This window comes from Cornus florida, unplaced genomic scaffold (assembly GCF_030987335.1).
Source record: "Cornus florida cultivar Cherokee Brave unplaced genomic scaffold, ASM3098733v1 CherokeeBrave_3.0.0_Hap2_Chr11, whole genome shotgun sequence".
NCBI lineage: Eukaryota > Viridiplantae > Streptophyta > Magnoliopsida > Cornales > Cornaceae > Cornus > Cornus florida.
The window spans coordinates 82,875,803-82,899,628 of record NW_026775581.1 but is presented as its reverse complement, the minus strand read 5'-3'; the positions used below and the strand labels follow the sequence as shown (position 1 = coordinate 82,899,628).

Sequence of the window (23,826 nt, the reverse complement as noted above, 5' to 3'; positions counted from 1 at the left end):
CCCTCACCACTCACCACCTAATTTTTGCACTATATTTAGGTAAAAACACCACAAAGGGCTTGATCGAGTTCCGGTTAAAGAATTTTTTTGCGAATCTTTTAGGGGTTCAGTAGGGGACTTTTATAATTATTAAATATTTTATATAAATATTAAGAATAATTGAGATTTTCAGTGTGGTCAATTGTCCTCACTAGACCCAATGTTGCTCGCGACTAATCTAATTTCAATAAAAAAAAATTGATGGTTAATTTTTCATTGAAACAAATGAGCGGGCATGTGTAGTTTACTTACAAAAACAGAAAAATATCAAGGAGAAATTATTTTATTCATGGCATACTCATCTCCTCCGCATTTTCAAAATTTATTAGCTTTGTGTACATGGAAACATATATTAAAATAAATAGATCAAATAAATTCTTTGGTGCCATTTATCTATTCAATTTGTAATATATAGAAGATTCTTGGGAGAATTTTGTGTGATTTTACCCCCTTTTTAAAAAAAAAATAAAAATAAAAATTCTGCTTGTTAGGTATGAAAACAGAATGGTATCTTTCAATAAAATGAAGATTAAGAAATAGCTAGAAATAATAAACAAATCCATGCACCTAATATAATCATATATAATATAATCCTATTTGCTAACCCCCACATACATAATATAATCATATATAGCATTTGAATAAATTGGCTTCTGCTAAAATAAATAAATAAATGGGCTTCCATGCATGGTGGGATAGTTCCACGTTAATTGAGAAGGGTTTGTCTCCTTTTCACAACCAACTATGCCGACACTGACTTGGCCAAACCTTTTTCACACCCAGCTTTGCAGAATTGCCCTATCAATCAATAAGTTAAAAAACACAAAAACTGTTGTGTGTGTGTGTGTGATCTTTCACTCGAGCAAGGGTGTGATTCAGAAAAATTATTTGAATCAAACTTTAGACTTGATATTTTACGAGACACCAAAATTCTAACAAAAAGTATTGCAAGAAGCCCGAGTCACCCCATATATAATAAATTCAAGAATGTCATATATAATACATAAATTCAAGAAGTGAAATGATCGGTGCACTTCCTTCTGGTCCCAAAATAATAAACTTACTACAGAAGCAAAATGAAACCCGTCCTATTCATTTAACAAACTTTTTTGGCACACAAAATATCATCCTTGTTTCTTACCATAATAGCGTAAACCCTGTAAATGTACATACGTAGAGGACTGGTGCCAAAACGTGAGAGAGAAAGTAACACACACACATATCTCTAGAGGGAGAGAGAGCCCCACACGCAAATGTATTAATTCGTGGGGACATGGATGCAGCAGTCGAGGGCCCTTTCAAAGGGATGGGAAACATTGAAACACCATCTCAACCTCCACGCTTGCTCACGTGCCCTTCACGTTACCCACTATTCACACACACACACATACACACACTATCCAATAGTATTTGGCTCATCTTCACCACCTATATATTTTACCACTCTGGTAAAGAAAAAAAAGAAGAGCAAATGAATGTCCATCCCTTTCTTTAACCATATTTTGAAGGGCTCCAATAATTATTCTTAGTAACTACTAAATAACAACAGATAATATATGGTAAAATAAAAATATAATCATGAATTCTGATAATTTTGGTTTTCCATGGGCAAATTACACTTCCAAAGTTAGATATCATCAGATCACCGAAAATCATGAATTCTGATAATTTTGGTTTTCCATGGGCAAGAACAATGAAAATTAACTATTATCCATCTGAAAAACTTTAATACATACCAAAAAAATTTCACCTGCATTAACATGAGGCACCATGTTATTACTATAAGCGGAAGAAAATGAAATCCGATGGGGAAAAGAATTCAAGAGGCAAGAGAAACTCAATTGCATCTCTGCTACCATCATACAAAATCGTTTAGGAGTATCGGAGCAACTTCATGAGACAAATATGGAATTGGCACCAAACTCATTTATCATCAATCAAATTGTTTGTTTTGGAATCACTCTTATCGCGGCACGCTGAGACCTAGCTCTGAACAACATAAGTGAAAAGAAATACAATACGTTAATATCATGGCAAGATAAACAAATGCAAATTATATTAAATAGCTGGATGAAAATCTATTGAATTAAACAATCAAACAAGAAATAACAACTATAGAAGTAGGTTAACTTAAAATGTAGCAACACTGAATAATTCGGCTGTGATGGATGTTCGCAATATATTTAAGGCCTCGTTGAACAAGAGTCATTGAGCAATATATGAGGTAGAAAAAAAATCTATAGCTGACACATATTGAAAGCTACAATCGATTCGCGTTAAAAAATTAACTCTGCCTGAAATAAGAATGATCATAAATACAACTAACTAAACACATTAATTAAAACTCTACCTGAGCTAAAATGAACATAATACAACTAACTTTGATGGTCATCCTGATCTCACTGGATCTCCAAAAGGGCTACAGTAGCATCATAAGATTGGAAAGCTGTCGAATTGTTTAAATTTTAAATTGGCTCCTAGTTTATATAATTTCTTTTTTCAGTAGGCATTTTAATTCTCAAGTGGCTGCATAAAGATAAAGAAGAAATCTCTATCAGGAATAAATTGATCCAGTAAAAAACGACAACTACTGTAGTAATAACTGTTTTAACAATTCTAAACCAAGCAGCAATTGGAAAGCCAAAAGGATATTGCTGAACTCCATATCTCTTTATTTCTAAAGTTGGTATATTATTACATGTCAAACATAGAGAAGCTAACATCCAAAGAGAGAGAGTTGGGCACAATTGAAACCCGGAAGATAACTGGTCAATCTCTATTATAGAATGCAACATCAGAACCACCGAATTTTCGGTACAAGAACCACTACCCTTGTACCTCACTTATATGAACTTGTCAAATGGGCCAGCCATACAAAGTCAGATAAACTTCTCCATAGCATAACATGCACGTTTCTCATACCATTAATGCACTAGTATTGGATCCAACATATAATTGTACCATAGCATAACATGCATGTTTTTCATACCAATTAATGCACTAGTATCTGATCCACCCTATAATTGTACTATAAGCTGATTAGTAATTTTTGATCTTTTATAAATTTTTTATTTTTATTTTTTCCCCGTAAGAAAATTGATCATGAAATTGAATATACTAGCAATATTGCCTAGAGGCTTCACATCGTCACTCATCTACATGGACAATTAAATATCAACATATGTGCTTGGGATTATGAGTAGATTTCCTAGAGTACCACAATACTACTTAGCAGCATTTTCTTTACATGAATGAATTTGATTCAGTGTATGGTTTTGCAATTGATCATCGAATGGAAAATATAATAAATTGAATAGCTGACAGGAACAAGAATTAATCGTAGGGAAAGAAGGCCAGCAAAGATAGGCCAAGGCCTATACTCTAATGGTGTTCCTAACCATATGGGGAACCATGCATGCATATGATCATGCAGAGTCTGGTTAAATGACTACCACCATTTAGCTAGCTTACATAACAATGCATGCAGATATTCAAAAAAATCAATATGCATCAAAATTTAAGATTAAAAAAATTAACAGTTACATTGAAGGCTACAGAGTCATTCTCGTTGATACAGGCTGCTTACAGGGGATTGGCTACAAATCAAACAACTAAATTCATTCACAGAGTAGTTGGCCATAGATAGAATTGAATTTTTATTCTTCAACCGGTTTATTATTATTATTATTATTATTCCACAATACCAAACAATAGCCCCCAAGTAACATTTATAGAGAATAAATGGAAAATATAAATAGTATTGCCTTAATTCTAATTATCATATGTAACGACCTAACTTTTCAAAAACAAATGAATGCAGTACAATTTACATATTAAATATGCATGTCATTTTCCTTATCTATGTGCTTTATTGCTTTACATACCATCTCTCCGTGCTTTTGTACCAAACCTATGAAGATCCTCATACGCATTAATATTTTACCACTTGTTACTTTCTTAATTTTCCATTTCCATATCATTAAATTTCTCATTCGTAGTTTTAGTAAGTTTTCATCAAACATATTTAAGTATGGGTAGGCTCTTTCAATCTCATATGCTGTAACATAACTGTTTCTCACATCCTCTCACCACATCTATATCACCATGTACTATATCTCTTACCTTCAACTCAACTCAACCCGATAAGCCTGATCACAACTCAACTACGTTTAATTGACAAAGTAATAGAAATAAATGAGTGCATGTGACTTTTTGCTAATTAGTACACAGAAGCTTATTTGCTCCACCAAAGGCTCACTAAGAAGCAAAACAGCAAAGCTATGAGTAAATGACATCATGCGACTTTGATATACTCTCCCAGCTCCTGTACAATGATAAGCATTACCTTATTACTTTAAGTAATCTTTCTCAAACTTAATCATCTATTGAAAGTTATATAGATACGTATAAAAGATACCCTTACGATAGTATTAAACAAATTCAAGCAAAGATAGAACAACGAAAGCTTGAGCTACCATTCATCAAAGATGATAATCACCAAAAACAACAGCTATTAACTTTTCCTTATATCAATTCATTTGTAGAATGTACCAAAAGAGTAACAGAGAGTATCCCATAAATTATTTCTTTTTTGCCTTGACATCCGAATTACAAGGTCCTCTCCAAATATTCTTTGCCTTCAGAGCACATGACAAGAAGAAAATACATTTCTGATACCAAGTTTTCGATGTGGAAAGCTAAAGGGGATAAGATTAATGATCAGAAAAATTAAGGTGGACATAAGAAAGAGCTATAATGCAATATTCCTAAACAACCACTATATCACTCAAGACTTTACAACCATCGTGTCTGTAAATAACAAAAAAAGAAGATGCATGATGTAGTAACTAGTAACCAAGTCCGGAGATGAACTATGTGAGTATCACAACATTTGCTGAGCTTGGTTTACTAGCAAGGCTTGTTCATCAGAATAAATAAGCATGGTAATCAGTCACAAGAGAAAAGGACAAAAAAAAAAAAAAAAAAAAAAAAAAAAAAAAATTGGATGAGCTGATGAGGGCTATAAGAGTAAATGTTGAGCTCAGGTATGAAGTTGAAGTGCAAGTCCGGGTTGGAAACTTTCTTCTGCAGGAAATGGATGAGCTCCTCATTGTATGGCCAAAACCTAAACCCAGGTAGAATAAAAACAGAGCAGCCATTATTATTCATTTCTTGGAAATGAGAAAGAACAGAGAAGCTTTGCAAACAATGAGAAAGAACCTCATAAACTTATGAGAAATGAGTGAGAGAAGCTCAGAGATGTAGGACCGTATTAAACGCCTCACAAGCACAACCCTTGGATTAAGTGACTCACATGCACAATCCTTGTATATATACAACAATACTAGACACATCAATGAGAGAAAAACAATAAACAGACGTGCAGCAAAAAATGAGATTTTAGTGACCATTTAAAAATTTTGTGAGACTCAGTTGGAGGATTTAAGGAGGAAAGACATTAGTGTAATACCCCTAATTTTAAAAGGATAGTCCTGATATTTTAATTAAGTATTTTGTTGCATTTTTTAATTATTTAATTATTTTTGTTACTTGGTTATTTGAATTATTTGGATTATTTGATTTAATTGAATTATTTGATTAATTGGTAAATCGTTTGTATTTATTATGTCCTTAATTGGTTTTTTAATAATTGTTTAATTATGCAAATAAGTTAAATGAGTATTTAAATACGTTAATTACTTAGGGTTTTCTTTTAGAAGTCACGTATGTGTAGCTAACATAGATTATAACTCAGGCTTTGTTCTATGGGCCGACTAGGATTTAATTAGGGTTTTGTCTCTAATTATACATGAACTAGGGTTTTGTTTTAACCTTTATATATAGAACAGTACATCTGCTAGGGTTAGACAAACCCTATTCACGGATCATAGAATTAGAGAGAAACAGAGAGTGGCTTGAGAAGAAAACAGAGAGGACCAAGGGGTTGATTGTGGATTAAAGCTGGAACAGTAGGAGGCTTGACGGTATTCAGTAGTTGCCGGAAACTTAGAGACGACGCCGAGATTTCATAACTGAAATCACAGGCAAGTTTTTTTCTTCCTCTCTCCCATTGGCCTGTATTCTGTGCACTTAGATAGTCTCTAGGAGATTAATTGGACATTAATTGAATCTTGCACGATTATTATATGTTAAATTGATTATCTATTGTCTGTTGAATTTATCTGAATTAATTATTGCATGTATGGAGTTCATCGTCTGTTTTTAGCATAACAAGTCGCTACTGTTTTAATCATTGTTATTGAGTCTTACTGTTATAAACCAAGGTCTGGAATAATACTAGATGAGATTTAAGACCCTTAGGTTCAGTTTAAATGAAGAACAGTAAGGTTGGAAGCGGCCGAAAACGAAGCAGACGGTCGGAAACGGAGAAGGATTGGACCAGAGGCTCTCAAAGGGGGAGAGAGCCGGCTCCATGGAAGTGGGAGCCGGCTCCCACACCCTTCGAGCCGGCTCCAAGAGGCATGAAGCCGGCTCCATGCATTAGGGAGCTTGCTCCCAAGTTCATGGAGCAGGTTCTCTCAGTTTTGTACATTCTGGAATTTTTTCGACGCACTGTTTGATACTGTTTGAGCGTTTGAACTGTTCTGATTGGTTTTGGGACTTCACAGAGGGATTAAGTATTTAATTTTGGGTGTTATTGAGACCTATAATTGAATAAGTTTTACCTCTAAGTTATTGGGAGAAACAGTATAAAATTAAACCATTTTTATGCTGTTAACAGATGGAAGAAAATTGATTGCTTAGTTTAATTTTAACAATTTAATGGGATATAGTATGATTGTAAATCTTATTTTGAATGCATGATAGGGTAATTTATTTATTAAATTTGATTTATGTATTCTCTGGATGTTAATTGTTGAAATATTAAATTCTTTTCTGCAATTACATGGATTAACGCTTGGATTTTAATTGCTGAAATATTAAACACTATTATGTAATTATCTGGATCATGGTTTTGAACTGTAAATTGCTGAACTATTATTTATGTTGTATAATTTACATGGATGTGGAGGACTGTATGCACCGGTATGGGACGGTGGCATATTAGGGATGGTTTAGCTCAAAACGCTAAGACCTAACCTAATAAAGGAATGGATTGTAAAATATTGAATCCTAATTATGTTTAAGTCAGATCAACTGACTAAGTTGAATGACTTCCTGAATTAGTTGTTTGTAATTAGGTCATATCAACTGAATAAGTTGAGTGACCATCTAGATTATAAAGCGTATGTCAGATCAATGAATAATTAAATGATATACTCTGGTTTTGGACGAACTTTAGATATATGGTTATGGTACCACGAGATGAGCTTAAGTCTCAGGCTCGTTGGTTAGAGGGCGTATATGCAGTGGATGCGTAGCTAACTATGATAGGTTGAGGTGTACCCTATTAGGTCTAGGTATTCATGCCCACCTTTGGGTACGTTTTCGCATGTTGCCTTCTATTTAGGTTGAAACCACTTCGTAGTCCAGTGAATGTCCCTTAGTGTGGCTATATATGTATTTATGGACTAGATAGATATTGTGAGATATCTAGGGTGTATCTGCGTATCGGATCACTGTATGGATTGTAGTTAGATTAGAACTTGTTCGTGGGCCTGACCCACTCTTATATTTTTCAGGTATTGGACGGTTCCAGTCTTAGGCTTGATCGTGCTGAGCAGAGACTATCATTCACTCTACCGACGACGTAGGGTTTCATTCCATATTTCAAATTTGGTTTTATTTCCAGTTATTTTATGTTCAGTTGTGATTTGATTTAGGGGTCCACTAGATGGATTCTCGAGTTGTACTCTTGGAGGTTTTGGAAAGTTGAATTTTATAAATTTTTAACTTTAGAGGATTTTATATTTAGTATTTCTTTCAGCTTTATTCTATTTCTTATTTCATTTTTTTTTTTTATTCTGTATTCGTTTTAAAATATTAATTGTTTGATATTCCCTCGGGTTTGGGCTTGGGCCTGATCAACCCGTGTCTCGGATTCGAGGGGTATCACAATTAGTCTTTTGTGAATTTTCTCATTCCTAATTTTTTACAGCTCTTGTGATGGTACCCCTTCAGCTCTGAACAATTTGAACTTTTATTAACCAACCATTTCTTTAAAAAATGGCCCTTTCTCTCTTCATCTTAAAGAGCATCTAATGCAACTCTTATAATGCATTTTTTCATCTAACTTAACATAGCACTAATTACCTCTTCTGATTACTCCTTTAAAAGATTACTACCTGGTTCTAAAATTGCTTGTCTCTTTTTCCTTTCCATTTCATCTCATTATATAAGCATTTTGATACCAGTAAACTATAACTTGTAATAGCCATAACCTTAACATTGTTACATGTTGATCATTCTACTCTTCTAAATTAAAAGAGTTTATCCAGCTCGTAGTTTTAATAAGTTTTCATCATACATTTTAAAGTATGTACGGGCTCTTACAATCTCATATGTTGTAACATCTCTATAACTGTCTCTAACGTTCTCTCCCCACATCAGTATTACCATGTACTATATCTCGTATACTCAACTCAACAGGACAAAGTCTGATCACAACTCAGCAAAGTTTAATTAACAAACATAGATATAAATGAGTGCACATGGTGTTTTGTTAATTAGCACATAGAAGCTCATTTGCTACACCAGAGTCTCACTAAGCAGAAAAACAGCAAAGTTATGAGTATATGATATCATGCGACTTTGATAAACTCTCCCAGCTCCTGTAGGATGACAAGCATTACATTGTTACTTCAAATAATCTTTCTAAAACTTATTAATGTATTGAAATATATATATATATATATATATATATATATATATATATATATTAAGATATACTTGAGATAGTAATCAACAAATTCAAGCAAAGATAGAACAATGGAATTAGTTCAAGTTTGAGCTACTATTCATCAAGGATGTTAATCATCACAAACAACAGCTATTAACTTTTCCTTGTATCAATTTAGTAGAATGTGTTTTTTTCCCCCCATAATAAGGAAAGATAAAGGGATAGGATTAAAGATCAGAAAAGGCTGAGGTGGATTTAAAGAACAGTTACTATGTAATATGCCTAAACAACCACTATATCACTCAAGACTATACAACCATCATATCTGTAAATAACAATGATCGAAGATGCATCATGTAGTAACTAGTAACCAAATCTGGGGATGAACTATGAGAGTAGCATGACATTTGTTGAGCTTGGTTACCACTAGATCAAAGCTAAGGATTGAAGAAATTTCATTATATTTGAAACCTTAATAGTTCGAGCTTGAGGAAGGCGAAGCGCAATTTAGAAACTACTGCATACCACTGCTTACAACCAGAAATAGGATTAAGGAGCGATGAATATGATAGTGGTAGTCAGCATTTTTACTGTTTACATATGACTTATGAGACATCACTGCAGCATGAATGAAATGAACATGCATAAAGTATACGATTAGCTGCCTGTTCAGTCAAAGCCAGAAATGCGGATGGTTAAAAGTGGAATTAAGATGAGAAAGAATGTGAAAACGATATGTGAAATTGCAATATAATGCATATCCAGTTGTGGGTGCATAGCTGCATACCTATACAAAAGTATAAGAACAACATCGTCTAATCCATTAAACATGCATGGTTAGTCAGAATATCTCTAGTCTAGGCACTAGCATGACAACGTTGTTAGCTGAAGCAAATGTTGAACCACAACTATAAGAATACATCTTATTATTTATGCATGCATGTAAATAAATATATAGTCCAAAAGGGCTACATAATTAGTTGTAGCTTCGTTCTACAACAACCAACCCGCCCCCCCCCCCCCCCCCCCAACCCAAAAAAAAAAAAAAACGGGGAAGAAAGAAATCCAACCCCATGCAACCTAGTGAGACTTGAACATGCATCCTTCCCTAATGAAGGTGCAGGAGACACTCAGAGGTAGATAGCTGGTGGTGGTGAAAAGTTTCTTAATACACTTTGCACTAATAGTATTCAAGACAGTCATAGGCATGGAAATAAAAACATAGAAGAAGGATGCATATTTTTCCCTGGAAATTCAAATGGACACTGATTTAAGCAGTTTCCATGAAAAGGCCATCCAAACTATATATTTATGAAACACGTGGCATTGCGCAAAATTTTGTGGATTTCACACCATCAAGGAAACAGAGTGATGTGAAATTGCATGAAGCTTCAACATCCAAAAAGCTTCAATTCTCACAACAAATCATCTTGCTTCTCCTCCTTCGACTAAATTATTGACTGCACTTCATTGTGTTTATAGTTAAAAAGCTCATGTTAAACTTAAACTCAAAAGAATAAACACAAACAATCCCACATCCCCAAAGCTATAACACGTTAAACTAACAATGATTATGAGAACCTGTTAAAACAAGTACTCGTTAATAAAAGCGAATTCATAAAAAATCACATAGAAAAACTGGAGATCAAAAAACAAGGTCATCTAATTACCAGAGGTAATGGTATAAAAGGAAAGATTAACTAATCAAGAGCCCCCAAAATAAATAATAAAAAAAAATAGTTGCTTACAGAAACATTATAAAATATCAAACTCCTGGGTTGGCACTGCAAAGCATACCCTGAGACAACGACCTCGACCCTTTCGAGTCTATGCCGAGGCAGGAGGTGAGTCGGGCCGAAGAAACAGCTGAGTAGAGTGGAAGCAGAGATTGAAGAGAACCCAATTGAGACAGTGACCTGAAATTCAAAATTAAATGTCAAAAATCAAAATTTGATTGAAGAAATGAACTGGGTTTGAGAAGGATTTGAAGTTCGAAGGGCTTGCCTTTGAAATGTTGGAGAAGAGAGAGGGGTCCGGAGTGAAGGTATGGGTCCGGGTCTGGGTGTCGGTTTGTTCATGGTGGATTTGAGAAGGTTGAGAGCTGGTCTTGAGACTGAGCGACAACGAGAGGCCATTGGAGACGATGAAATGAGAGATGGTTGAGATTAGGGTTAGGGTTTTGCAGGAATAGTAGTTACACAGCGTAAAAATTGTCTAGAGCTCTTAGTTGGATTCTAATTTTCTACACTGAAAATCTCAGAAAAAGCTGACGAATGACACTTTCTCTCTCACTCTCACCCAAAATAGTAATAATAATAATAATTGGAAAGGGAAATTGAGAAATAAATAATTGACAATTTTTTATTTCATTTTGATTGTTCAATTTTTAAGGATAACCTTTATAATTTTTGAAAACTACTTTTCTTATTTTTGAATCTCAATTTTATTTATTTATTTTAAATTCATTACTATTTACAAGAAATAATGAACTTTATTGATGTTTGATTTTATTATGATTGTTTTCGTTCATGTCATTGTCTATAGCTTAATTTGAATTGAATAGATTCTGTTATATGAATTCTATGTTATGTTTAATTTTGTAAAATTATTTTTAATAATCTTATTCCGTGTTAGTTTTAGACTTTTCTTTTTTAAAGATTGTATGTATATTTACTTTTTTTAAGTTTCAATAATTAATTTGTAGTCTTTTTGAAATCTCATATCCAAAGTTTAATTCGTGCTCAAAAATTTTAAATTTAGATGAAATTTGAATCGAAAACTGGGTTTAATTCATGTTGACCACGATGAAAGAATGATTTTGTTCAAAACTTACAAAATACTCATAAATTCAAATAATAATTCTACCATAAAACCAAAGAAATTAAGTCATGAATTTCGCCTTACTACGTTAATAGTTGTCAACTTGTGTTGTACAAATCCTAAGGCACAAATTGACAATTTCAAAATGGATTTGAGTTAGCCACTACCTTATTCTAAGCCCAACCTAGATTTAATACCATACCAAATTCAACTCTAACCCAATTTAAATTTAAATGGAGAACAATTCAAACTCGTAAAACATATAATTTAATTTGAGTTGACTGATCTAAGTATATTTTTTTAAAATCTTATTACAAATAACTCAAATGGTATATTTTTTAAACTCTTGGCTTTTAGATTTTAAGAGAAAAAATTCTACTAAATCATACGCTTTTTCGAAAGAAAAAAAATTGACCCAGCGATGAGAGGAAAGGGGAGGATGGAGAGAGTTGAACCTGGACTCTCACATAATTTAGAGGAGTGCCTCTATTAACTAGGCCACCCGTAGATGCCTCGATAACCCAGTGAATTAGTGCCTCCGATGAATGGATTGTTGAAATATATATATATATATTAGGCTACCCAACTCCCCCTTTTTTGAAAACTTGAACTCTTTATTTTTCATTTTTAAAAAGTTAAAATTATACTAATCCATATGCCTTATGAAACACTCAAGCTAAACTAAAATTTGGTTGGACTGCTGCGAGCCGAAGTGTTAAATTCTCCGTAGAAGATCAATGGAATATTAGTCCAATGATACAATCTCTCTACTCGCAAAGAAAACAAGAGGGATTTGAACCCGCGTCAGTAAATGATAATGTATGCGAGTATTTACCTGATAAAAAATAAAAATGAAAACCCAACAAAAAACAAAAGAGAACTGCAGCAAGATTAGTCATTGATATAAAAGTGACAGGATAATTGGTATTGAAATGGTTTGAGATAATAGATATAGCAGCGTAGATCAATTTCTTTTTTCGAAGTTAAATCAGTTTCTTCTATTCTGCTTGCTTGTTAAAAACAATTGACGTGCCTTAACGGACAACCAGTACAGGTCACCAAGTCAAGTTCTCAATTGCCTCACCCTAAACCATTAACCAAACCCTCCAGCTATCCCTCACGTGTCCCCCGGAATTGTACAAGGAATCTCAACCATATTCCCTCCTACAAAACACACAAACAGGATATATTTTTCTTGAATTACATTTCGACACCCAAACTAACTGTCATAACTACCTTCCAAATGGAGTCTGTTGCCTCCAATTCAGCATCCACATCGAATCACCGCCCTCATTCCCGGTTCAAGGTAACCCAACCGGTTGCAGACAGAATACTCCGAGCCCTTCGCCACCGGCTCCGCCTCCTTCACCGGTCCGAATCAAACTTCTTCGTCCTAGGGGCCACTGGGAACGTGTACACTGTGACATTGTCTGCCACCCCGTCCTGCACTTGCCCTGACCGTACAACACCGTGCAAGCATATACTATTTACTTTTATCCGCGTTTTGGGCGTCTCTCTTGATGATTTGTGTCTCCGGAGGAGGACTCTCCGGCCATGCCAACTCAGCCGCCTACTCAGCACGCCTACATCACCTGAAGCATTGGCAGGGGCCAGTTTGCGTGAAAGGTTTCATCAGCTCTTCTTTCAAGCAACGCGGGGCCATTCCCGACCATCTTTGCACATAGAAGATGGTACCAAGTGTCCAGTTTGTCTTGAAGAAATGGGAAGCGGAGAGAAGGTGCTGGCTTGTGGGACGTGTCGGAATCTTATTCATGAGGAATGCATGTTGACATGGAAGAGGAGTAGGGGAAGGAGGTCAGTTAGCTGTGTGATTTGCCGAGCAAGATGGAGGGATAGGGCAGATCAAGAGAGGTATCTAAACCTATCAGCTTTTGTTAGTGAGGATGAAATGGTCGAGGGTGAAGGTCTCTGTGGTGATTAGGACTTAAAGGATGCCAGGCTAACCTGCAGATCACAGAACATAAGATAATGCAAGTTATGGGGCAATACAATTGTAAATACATGCATAATAAAGTATAAATTTCTGAAAAAGAATGCTTAGGATTCAATTTTTGCCGGAACATTATGGAGTTATTTTCTTTTTCTATTGCTTTCCAGCCCAATTTTATATTTTCTAAGCAGGAAATATCAGGAGTTGCTTGCATCTCCTTATCTCCCTTATCAGGGAATTTCAGGTTAAAGACTAGAGTGAAAGCAAGGCTTTCAAATCCTTTGCCTAAAACCCAGGCCGTGAAGGGTGGAATGTGTGGAGGGTTCCGTGGTGGTGCTGTAAGTTCTTCAAAATTTGGTGAATAATATTAATCTGGTCACTCTAACTTTTGGAGCCGAAAATGAATGTGTTAGACCCCACCAAATGAGTGCAATATGAAATCAAAATCCTACTATGAGAAGATAAGATAAATCTTCATTACTTTTTAAAGAGGCTTCATTCCTGGAAAATAAATAAATAAATAACAAAAAAACAAAGAAAAGTTAGAAGGTAACCCCTGTTCGGTGTGAATGGAAAGAGTATTTTACTTCTCTGACACGGCAGCCTGTAACAGTTACATGCATAACTTTTTGATAAGTAACAATTACATAGGTACCTAGGAAAAAAAACAATTACATACATAATACACATAGACAGTAGTTAATTACTACATAACTAATGTTGTTGCTTTATCTCCAAAAATTAGCTTGTAGTGAAGCTGCATAAATTTAAAAATGCAAGGTTTCATGGGAGATGACTATATGTTTCACTAGAACAAGAAATGTCAGAACTTAGTACAATAAAAACAAGAGCATTTTCAGAATCTTTTACCCTCTCTAAAAAAATAAAAATTGGTTATGAAATGTGATAGTTCTTTCTGGCAGCTTTATCAGAGCTAAATTTTGGTATTAAGAAAAAAGCAACAGTGAAAAATATGAATAAAGTGTCTGCAAATCTTGAAATCTTGGAATGAAGATTTCAAAAGGTCACGATATTCCCAACAAAACAATTCTCTAACCTTGGTATTGGCTGCATATCAAGATAGTGCCTTCAGCACTAGCCTCCATAGATTTAGACTGAACTTGCTCAATTGGAAACTAAGACCCCATGTATTTCCTAAAGTAAAATTGATCTTCTATGCTGATTTTTTGTTTCATATAGAGAATGGTACATGTATCTAGGTGTGTGCACGACTGTGCACATGTAGAGCCAGGGACTTTTACTAATAAAAAGTAGATTTTTGAGGGAACATCAGAATTGAAAATCTGGACAATTGTTTCCTCATAAAGGTTTAGTACATCCCTACAGAACAAGAAATATTACCTCTTATATATTGCAGTCATAATTCTTTCTCCATTGAAGTGGTAGGTGAGAAAATTTTGCATCATCCTGAAGAAGAAAAATAAAGAACATCATCATTCAAATAGCAGCAAAGACATTTAGGACATCTTATTATATCATCATTTGTACGTTGACATACCTTGCCAGTTCCATGCATCCATTGGTTAGTAAGTGCTCAAAAGTCCCAAGTATATTATATAGCAATTCACCAAGAGCATCCACAATGTCAGGAAGTGCCAAGCTCGCAGGAGCTGCGAAAACTTCCTCAAGAGAAGGTCCTCTGTCCTCAACAACAAACGTATTCACTATGTTCCATACCTCAACCAGCTGCACCCTGGTTCCTTCTCGACACCCATCTCCTTCATCAGATCCCTTATTCTTGTGACATCCGTCCACAACTCCTTAGATGCATATAAATTAGATAAACTGGTATACATGGACGAATGGTGAGGCTGTAACTGCAACAAGTGCTGAGCAGCTCGAGAACCAACATCTGAATTCCTATGAACTCCACAAGCTGCAAGAAGAGACCCCCAAATTTCGAATTCTTTAGAAAATGGACAATCAAGAAGAAAGGTTTCTGCCTCTTCAAGATAACCAGCCCGGCCAAGGAGGTCCACCATACACGTGCAGTGTTCTACCGAGGGTGGAATTCCATAGTTGTAAACCATCAATTTATAGTAGTTTCTCCCTTCTTCTACAAGACCTGCATGACTACAAGCAAATAGAACTCCAACAAATGTAACAGACGTAGGCAAAATCCTGGAATCTTTCATTTCCTGAAATAGGAGTAATGCTTCCTTGAATAAACCATTCTGGGCATAACCCATTATCAATGAATTCCAAGAGACAACATTCTTCTCAGGCATCTCCAGAAACACCTTACATGCATCTTCAACCATCCCACATTTTGAGTACATGTCAATTAGTGCACTTCCTATATATATTGTGCACTCAAGACCTGACTTCATCAGATGGGCGTGTAAGGACATCCCATGTTCAATGGTAGTCCAACTGGCAACAGCTTTTAGAGCACTTGACGAAGAGAACTCATCCGTCTTATAAAATGACTTGTGCATTATGCAGAATTGCTCAAGGGCTCTCTCTTGTTCACCATTTTGTGCGTAACCAGAGATAATTCCAGCCCACGATATGGCATTAGGTGTATTTATAGACTCAAAAGCCTTCAATGCACTTTTAGTAAGGCCACACTTGCAATAGAAGGTCACTATAGAGTTCCCAACCAAAACATCCGAGTTCAAACCATACATAATCGAATGAGAATGCACTTGAGCTCCTTCAGCAACAGCACCCATCACAGAGAAAGAGGAGAAAAGGCCTATAAATGTAAAAGAGTCAGGTTTCATGCCAACAGCTTGCAGCTTCATATAAGCTCTGAATGCTTCCTCGTACCAACCTGTCAAACTGTAACCCGTGATGAGTACATTATAAGATACCAAATTTCTCTTCTTCATCTCAAAAAAAGCTCTGCTTGCATTTTCCATGTCCAAAAACTTCGAGTACATATCAACAAGTGAAGTCCCCACATAAATATCCAACACATACCCAAGCTTCAGGGTTTTAGCATGGAAATATCTACCAGTTGCACTGTCTAACAACACAGTTGACGCTTTCAAAACACTAGCATATGTGGTCTCGTTAGGCCAAAAACCTTCATATTGCATTCTATGAAACAGCTCAATAGTTTCTTCTCCATAATCATTTTGAGCATACCCAGTAATCATAGTGTTCCAAGCCACAAGATCGCGAGTTTCCATCTGATCAAAAACACAATGTGCCATATTTAAACAACCACATTTTGAATACATATCAATTGTAGACCCGACAACAAACATATCTGAATCAAAAGCTAATTTTATTGCACAACAGTGCACTGATGTGCCAATTTTAGGACAACCCAAACCAGCACAGGCCTTGAGAACACTAGCAAGAGTAAAACTATTAACAAACAATTTCCAATCAGAACAATCATTTATCATCTGATAAAACAAACCATAAGCTTCTCTATTCAAACCCATTTGCGAGTACCCTGCAATCATCGAATTCCACGAGACAGCGTCTCGTTTAAGCATTTCATCAAACACCCTACGAGCTTTGGTTATGCAGCCACACTTTGAGTACATTGTGATCAACCCACTTGCAAGAAAGAAGTGTTGCATGAACCCATTCTTGACAACCAAACAATGCAAGCTTGTTCCAAAACTAGGCTGCGACGATCGGGCGCAGACGGTAATGGTGGTCGACAATGTTTCCGCATTGGGCTCAACCGCGGCTCTGAGCAATTGTTTGAAGCAAGCCAGAGCCTTGTCATTGAGACCATTACGTGCATTGGCCAAAATCTTTGAAGTCCATGCCACTGCCTTGTTTTCTAGCATTTCAGAGGAGACCTTGTGTTGAGAAACCAAATGGGCGCCACTTTATTATTTGGGAATTAGGGCTACTGAGCAGCAGTAAAACAAATTTTATTCTTATTTTTATTTTTTAGTGCCACAAACGCAGATTAAAAATTCAGTAGCAAAGTGAAAGTGAGGGTTGAGTATTTGGAGGGGGCAATTGAGCGTGTATTTCTTGTTAATAAAATAAAAATAAAAATAAAAATTCAAAGTGTCAATTTTTTTTTTTTTTTAAATTGAGGGTATTTTTATATTTTAAGTGCTCCTAGTGTTTATCTTTTCAAACTGACATTTGTATTCAAGTTATATTATTAAAACCACACCTTTTTTTGTTTTAATTTTTGGACCTGAGTATGCTGGTTTCAGCCTTTTCGTTCTATTAAAATATTTCTCAATTTATTATCGAGCACATGTCTTTCCCATCTCACATGTATGGAACTATTATTGAAAAAAATTCTCTAAAATAATTCCGAAAAAATTCAAACTCCAGACGTTTCTAAAATGACTACAAACTCCAAAATTGGAACCCACAAATTGTCCTTGGTTATTAGAACCATGACTACAAACTCCAAAATGTCATTTTTGGCATAATATTTGTTAAGAATATTTTAATACCATTATAAAAAATACACTAAAAAAATACTCTTTATTCTTTAAGGAAAAAGAAGAACCAAAAAGAAAAAAGGAATTTATGGATAGACTCCCCTCCCCCTTCTAACTCATCTCTGTAGCTCGCTCGGTCTCTCTCTCTCAAATAGTGTTCTATTTCTCTGATCACCGTAATCAATGAACGAAGAGGGAACACTTGTAGATTCTAAAATGTTATCTAAAAAAATCGTCTCAATTGCCGCCGGAGAAGCTCATACTATCGCTCTCACAGGTAATCTCCAGTCCTTCTCTCGCCCAATCATACGTCCACTGACAGCCAAGTACACGTATATATATATGCGTTTTGTGGTGAATTACAGGAGATGGGAGTGTATATTCGTGGGGAAGAGGAAGAATGGGTCGACTCGGAACTGGTTCCGAACACGACCAGCTTTTTCCGGTGCCAATTGAGTTCGATTCCTCATCGGAACGAGGAAAGCTTAGGGTTACGGAAATCGCAGCTGGTGGTTATCATAGTCTCGCTCTTACAGGTCAGTTTGTTGAGGATTGCAATTGGGTTCTTCAAACCAAATGCCATGTGGTGTCATTGCTCTAAGATTAATATTTACTTTGTTTTACATTTTTAGTTTTTGAATTATTAATAATCATAAGAGACAATGATTTATAAAAAAATCTAGAATTATTGTACTGATTTCTGCAATGATTAATTGTCTAATTTTGCTTAACTTCTAATATGCAAAAATAGGACCATACATATCTTTTCACCAATATTTCCACATTTTTAATAAAGTGTATATCTTATAGGTAGTCCACTAAATTTTTCTAAGTTTAAACTTAAGTAAATTATTAAATTTAATGTTAGTGAAACACTAACATGAATCCAAGTAATATAACAAAATTTGGATTATGTAGCCAGTCCCAAGTAGCTGGGAAAAGGCTTTGTTTGCTTTTTTTGTTGTAATTGTAGTTGTAATTGGTTGGGGATCTCATTGGCCAAAACATAACATTTGTGATGATACTAACTTGTTTAGAATTCAAGAGATCCTTAACATTCAGGGATTTACAGAGAATTAATAACTAGGGCCCTTCATTTAAAGGATACAGAATAGGGGGTAGGGAATGTAGGGGGTTTTCTTTCGCATTTCAATTCAAAATGCATCATTGAAAATTCAATTAGATATGGGACGAAAGATTTTTCTAAGTAACCAACTTCCTTCAATATGAATATGAAGAGACTGAGCATATGATGAAAAGCCCACCCGACTTTTTTGAATTCAAACTCTTGTGATCTATGTTCCCGTCTTACATTGATTAGAAATAGATTCAGTTACGTCTAGTTGTCATTTAAACTAGATTCCAGTTTTTGGATAAAAAAAGAAAAAGAAAAAAAGAAAAAGATATGATTCAGAGCAGAATCATTAAAAATAATGATAAAGATCCTTATTTTCCTTTCCTTGCGTGTGTGCGCATGAGCATGTGGTTGTTGTTGTAATTTTTTTTTAAAGATATCTCTCATATTATTTTAGTTGATTAAGTATGCTTAAAAATCTTTTTATTCATGAATAATCTTGATAGCTTTATTATAGATGGACAGTAAATGATTAAATTATGATTATGATTAATAATGAATTCACTTCAGGCGGGTTGGGTTATTAATAATGAGTTCATTTCAGGTAGGTTGGGTCATGACTAAGCCTTGGGAGGATAAAAATCAATGGACAATTTTGAAAAAAAAAAAAAGAAAAAAAAGAAAGCGGCATTTGGTTTTAAGTATTTAAGGTATCCAAAAAAAAATTTCTATTTTTTTTGTTTTTATTATTTTGGTTAAAATAGTTTGGTTGATCTAAAGGTATTTAAGCTTTATACATTACAATTTGAACCCAGAAGAAAAAGGCAACACCTTAAGGAATTTAAGCTTTACACTCAACAATTTGAACCCAAAAAAAAAAAAAAAGGAAAAAAAATGTGTAACTTTAATTAATTTTCTTTTCATCAGAAAATGGGCTCCATGGAAGGAAAAGCTTTGTTGAATTGTAATGGCCATAGAAAGGCATCTTTTTCCTTATTAGTTATTAATGGATCGTAGAATACAGTATTATTATAGCCTGAAGTCAATTGAGCATAGAGATTCTGAACAACCTAACCAAATATATAGCACTATTTTATCACGAAATGAGATGAAAACAATAGTTGGGGCTACTGTTCCCTTTGGCCTTCAGGCTTCTTCTGATGGCTGTAGGCTTTACAGCCTTTTGTAACCTTTGGGCCTAATTTTTGTTGGCCTTCAGGCTTCTTGTGATGGCTGTAGGCTTTACAGCCTTTTGTACATTTTCTCTATTTATACCACACTTATGAAAAAAAAAGATAAAACACATCTTGCCATAAATAGTATTTGTGCTCATAACCTTGTAGTATTTGTGCAAATATCAACATAATCAACCTTGACATTATTTTTGTGTACTCCGATTGTGTGTCAAAAAAAAAAAAAAAAAAAAAAACATTGTGAAGGTAAGGACTTGTGGTATTATTGAACTATCAGATATCAAAAGCCTCATTGTGGATATATTAAGCTAGTGTTATAATTAATATTGTTTATTATCGTTAGAATTATAATCTATAGGTATTAATTATTCTTTTTGACTAATGAAATGTCAATTAATTTGCAGTAGGTGAATGCTTTTAACCAATCTAGTTTTCTTCTTTTTTTTCCCCATTTAATGGCAGATGATGGATCAGTTTGGTGCTGGGGTGACAATGTCTGTATCCTTTAAGAGAGATTTTATTCTTCTAAGGCATCCAATAAAATTATATCTGATTATTGAAATTGCATCATAATTTCTCTGGTCATCCTTTACTGTTATATGGATGGCCAACTTGGCCTCGATGGAGGACATTCTTTGGTGCCTGTCTTGTTAGAGTCATTCCTTGAGGTGGGCTCTTCCGATTCTTCGACAGATGAGCCAGAAATGAAGAGTAAAGCACCATTGAAGGCATGGAACTGCATCACTTTTTGTGCTGAAAATAACCTGGCCAAGCCTATGTCTATATTATGTCTTATTAGTATCACTTTTTACATATTTTAGTAGCTATATTACTTTTGTCGCAGGTTTCTTCGGTCAAAGCTGGAGGAATGATGTCACTGGCAATTGATAATCTTGGGGCTCTCTGGATGTGGGGCAATTGCCCTCAGCGAAACAGCTCTAGTGAAGATGGTTTAGCTCCAATGCCTGTCTTGAATTTACATGGTCACACTGTTGTTAAAGTGGCATGTGGAAATGAGCATGTTGTAGCTTTGGTTACTGCTGGAGAGACATATAAAGGCGGTGATCTTGTATGCTACTCTTGGGGTAACAACAATCATGGCCAGTTAGGCTTGGGAGATAAGACAAGCAGGTTGCATCCTGAAGTCATTGAACATTTTAACCAGGAATTTCCTTGTGCAGCTTATGAGGTTGCATGTGGAGCATTTCATACGGCTATACTTGCTCACAAAAAGAGTCAAAGTGACACATTAGGAAGTGCTTGCTGGACATTTGGCCTTGGGGATAATGGCCAGCTTGGTCATGGAACCACCAAAAGTTCTTTGTTACCTGAACCTGTGAAAGAATTACCAGAAAATTTATCTCTGATATCTGTCGACTGCGGCTTATTTCACACGAGTGTCATTTCATCGGACGGCGACCTGTGGTCCTGGGGGATGGAAAAGGGCCTCGGCCTATGCCCTGATGCTAGGTTTACTGGAACTGATGCTGGAGATGCTGTTTCTCCTCTCTTGATTTCATGTAACGGGATGCATGGACCTAAATTTCCATCGCCAGTTCAAGTTGCATGTGGTGCTGCCCATACCGTTCTTCTTGCAGAGGCTGGATACAAGCTTTGGTCTTGGGGCAGGGGAATGAGTGGGGTCCTTGGAAATGGTAAGGTAGTTGATTGTTTTACTCCAAGTATTGTGTTGTGGCCCCCAGTATCGGAGGATATCAAGGAAGAGGGAAAAGACATTGTTCCTGGAGACACAAAGGGTGAAGAAAAGGATCCTGAAGGAATCACCGAGATGGATAAAAGATTGTCTATGGCAATGGAAGAGATAACTTTTCTCCGTTCAAAACTTTCTGTGGTCGAACGCTATGCTAGCATACTACATGGTTTAACTTTTGGAAAACCCTTCGAAGAACGAGACATTCCAATCTCATTGCAGAACTCAGGTACTTTCGATTTTATTAATGAATGGGACAACATGTTAGAGTCAGCAGATCACAGCAAGCTGATCCGTCTAGAGATGTTTTACCGCAACATGCTTGCTGGTGTTAAAGATAAGCTAATGAAGAGAAGGATCGGCGAGATCATCAAGGAGTGTCTCAATTCAACTGCAAGAAACTAAGAAAAGAGGCGGGCATAGGATGCTGGCAATTCCAACATTGTTTCTCATACTTGATGGCCGCCTATGGGTGGATTGTGGTGCTCCCATTCCTTTAGCTTTCGGCTTCAGTAAAAACTCTTCCCCTTCGTTTTTATAGATATTGAGTTTGTATGGTAACTCAACTTTGAGTGGAAAAACACTGATTTTCTGTCAAAGAAGCATGCTTAACACAGCCTATAGCGTCAATTCGAGCCGCGTCTAAACTCAATTAAGGGTAAGGCCCCGAACAAATGTGATCATAGATTCATTACCATATCATAGTTTTTGAGATGCATGTGCCACATATGCACCTGAAATTGTCTAGAACTGCCTTTACAAATGTCTGAATACCTCGCAGGAGTATGGTTAGTAAAAAGTGTTTTTGTAGAAGGTGCTGCAGCCTGTGGTCATTGATTGATTATGGGTGATTGTTTGGATAGGTTCCTTGAGTTCAAATTTTGGTATTAGTATGTTTCCATCATATTGTTACAATAAGAGGCCTCATTTTCAAAACCCATTGCATAAGAGGATTGTTCCCGTTGCCAATTGAGAAAAATAGAGAAACTCTTGTTGGACCCAAAATTTTCAGGCTTACCCTGTTGGAAATTTTTATATATAAATAATAAAAATTATTTTATGGTAGTATACACTAAGTTTTCTAAAATAGGATTGCAATGTGATTATCGATACTTGATGAATTGGATTGTACTTTTTAATTTGGTGGTCTAATTAGGAGTATGGTTTTATATAGTTGGATTGTGGTTTTTCAACTTATTTAGTAGGATTTAATTCTAACAATTTATATCTAAGTTTACCTGATAAGAAGAGAGACTTAGATATGTTTATTCGTAGAGAAGTCATCCCCCCTCATTGTTGTTATATATAAGGGTTTAAACCCTTATTTAGCCCTATCAAAGAACAATTCTTAGAAGGGGGTAAAACATTAGAAGGGGTTAAAACACTCTAATGTTTTGCATGATCATAAAGAATTGTAAGACTATCTTTCAAAATCTAAATGTATAAGTAATTTAATCATTAATCAAGTACGAAACTAAATTCTCTATTTAATTAATTGTAGTATTCTTGATTTCTACATGTGAATTACTTGATTAAAGCTCAACAATTGGTATTAGAGCCACGGTTAAAGCTAGAATTTTTCTTGTAGAAATCAAGATAAAAGAAATCAAAAGTATATCATATATTATTTAAATTTATGGGCATGAGAATTTCTAGATTCAATTCCCTATTTTTCTAATTGATCTAGAATTTTTCTTGTAGAAATCAAGATAAAAGAAATCAAAAGTATATCATATATTATTTAAATTTATGGGCATGAGAATTTCTAGATTCGATTCCCTATTTTTCTAATTGATCGTGCCTATTGATTTATTGTCGTGGTTGTGCACATGGCCCTTTG

The 23,826-nt window shown here is 35.3% G+C and overlaps 4 protein-coding genes across 6 annotated transcripts; 2 read left to right on the top strand and 2 right to left on the bottom strand.

Moving 5' to 3' along the window:
* Positions 1 to 1,594: 1,594 nt before the first annotated feature.
* LOC132283666 (protein NONRESPONDING TO OXYLIPINS 2, mitochondrial) lies at positions 1,595 to 11,138 on the bottom strand. Of its 3 annotated transcripts, none has more exons than XM_059785665.1 (3): positions 10,844 to 11,136; positions 10,588 to 10,755; positions 1,595 to 2,028 (listed from the first exon to the last, which is right to left on the bottom strand). In XM_059785665.1, the coding sequence occupies exons 1-2, from the start codon at positions 10,972 to 10,974 to the stop codon at positions 10,605 to 10,607; spliced, it is 282 nt and encodes a 93-aa protein (XP_059641648.1). In that variant the 5' UTR covers positions 10,975 to 11,136; the 3' UTR covers positions 1,595 to 2,028; positions 10,588 to 10,604. The 3 variants fall into 3 exon arrangements, with proteins under 3 accessions (XP_059641648.1, XP_059641650.1, XP_059641649.1); XM_059785667.1 differs by having other exon boundaries at positions 10,637 to 10,755; XM_059785666.1 differs by lacking the exon at positions 1,595 to 2,028 and adding an exon at positions 4,611 to 5,164 and having other exon boundaries at positions 10,844 to 11,138.
* A 1,612-nt stretch (positions 11,139 to 12,750) lies between these two features.
* Positions 12,751 to 13,896, top strand: LOC132286451 (uncharacterized). The gene has a single exon (XM_059788787.1). It carries the CDS (start codon positions 12,903 to 12,905, stop codon positions 13,599 to 13,601), a length of 699 nt encoding a protein of 232 aa, XP_059644770.1. The 5' UTR covers positions 12,751 to 12,902; the 3' UTR covers positions 13,602 to 13,896.
* On the bottom strand, positions 13,495 to 17,815 carry LOC132286449 (pentatricopeptide repeat-containing protein At4g13650-like). The gene is made up of 3 exons (XM_059788785.1): positions 15,130 to 17,815; positions 14,973 to 15,038; positions 13,495 to 13,624 (listed from the first exon to the last, which is right to left on the bottom strand). Exon 1 carries the CDS (start codon positions 17,384 to 17,386, stop codon positions 15,296 to 15,298), a length of 2,091 nt encoding a protein of 696 aa, XP_059644768.1. The 5' UTR covers positions 17,387 to 17,815; the 3' UTR covers positions 13,495 to 13,624; positions 14,973 to 15,038; positions 15,130 to 15,295.
* Positions 17,816 to 18,052: 237 nt separating this feature from the next.
* Positions 18,053 to 22,799, top strand: LOC132286450 (ultraviolet-B receptor UVR8). The gene is made up of 5 exons (XM_059788786.1): positions 18,053 to 18,284; positions 18,373 to 18,543; positions 20,738 to 20,773; positions 20,879 to 21,003; positions 21,120 to 22,799. The coding sequence occupies exons 1-5, from the start codon at positions 18,191 to 18,193 to the stop codon at positions 22,389 to 22,391; spliced, it is 1,698 nt and encodes a 565-aa protein (XP_059644769.1). The 5' UTR covers positions 18,053 to 18,190; the 3' UTR covers positions 22,392 to 22,799.
* The last annotated feature ends 1,027 nt before the right edge of the window (positions 22,800 to 23,826 follow it).

Coding starts and splice junctions, on each gene's coding strand:
- LOC132286450 (XM_059788786.1), top strand. CDS start 18,191: ATGAACGAAGAGGGAACACTTGTAGATTCTAAAATGTTATCTAAAAAA. Junction 18,285..18,372: donor TCATACTATCGCTCTCACAG/GTAATCTCCAGT, acceptor GGTGAATTACAG/GAGATGGGAGTGTATATTCG. Junction 18,544..20,737: donor TCATAGTCTCGCTCTTACAG/GTCAGTTTGTTG, acceptor ATTTAATGGCAG/ATGATGGATCAGTTTGGTGC.
- LOC132283666 (XM_059785666.1), bottom strand. CDS start 10,974: ATGGCCTCTCGTTGTCGCTCAGTCTCAAGACCAGCTCTCAACCTTCTC. Junction 10,756..10,843: donor TCTTCTCCAACATTTCAAAG/GCAAGCCCTTCG, acceptor TTTGAATTTCAG/GTCACTGTCTCAATTGGGTT.
- LOC132286449 (XM_059788785.1), bottom strand. CDS start 17,386: ATGCTAGAAAACAAGGCAGTGGCATGGACTTCAAAGATTTTGGCCAAT.
- LOC132286451 (XM_059788787.1), top strand. CDS start 12,903: ATGGAGTCTGTTGCCTCCAATTCAGCATCCACATCGAATCACCGCCCT.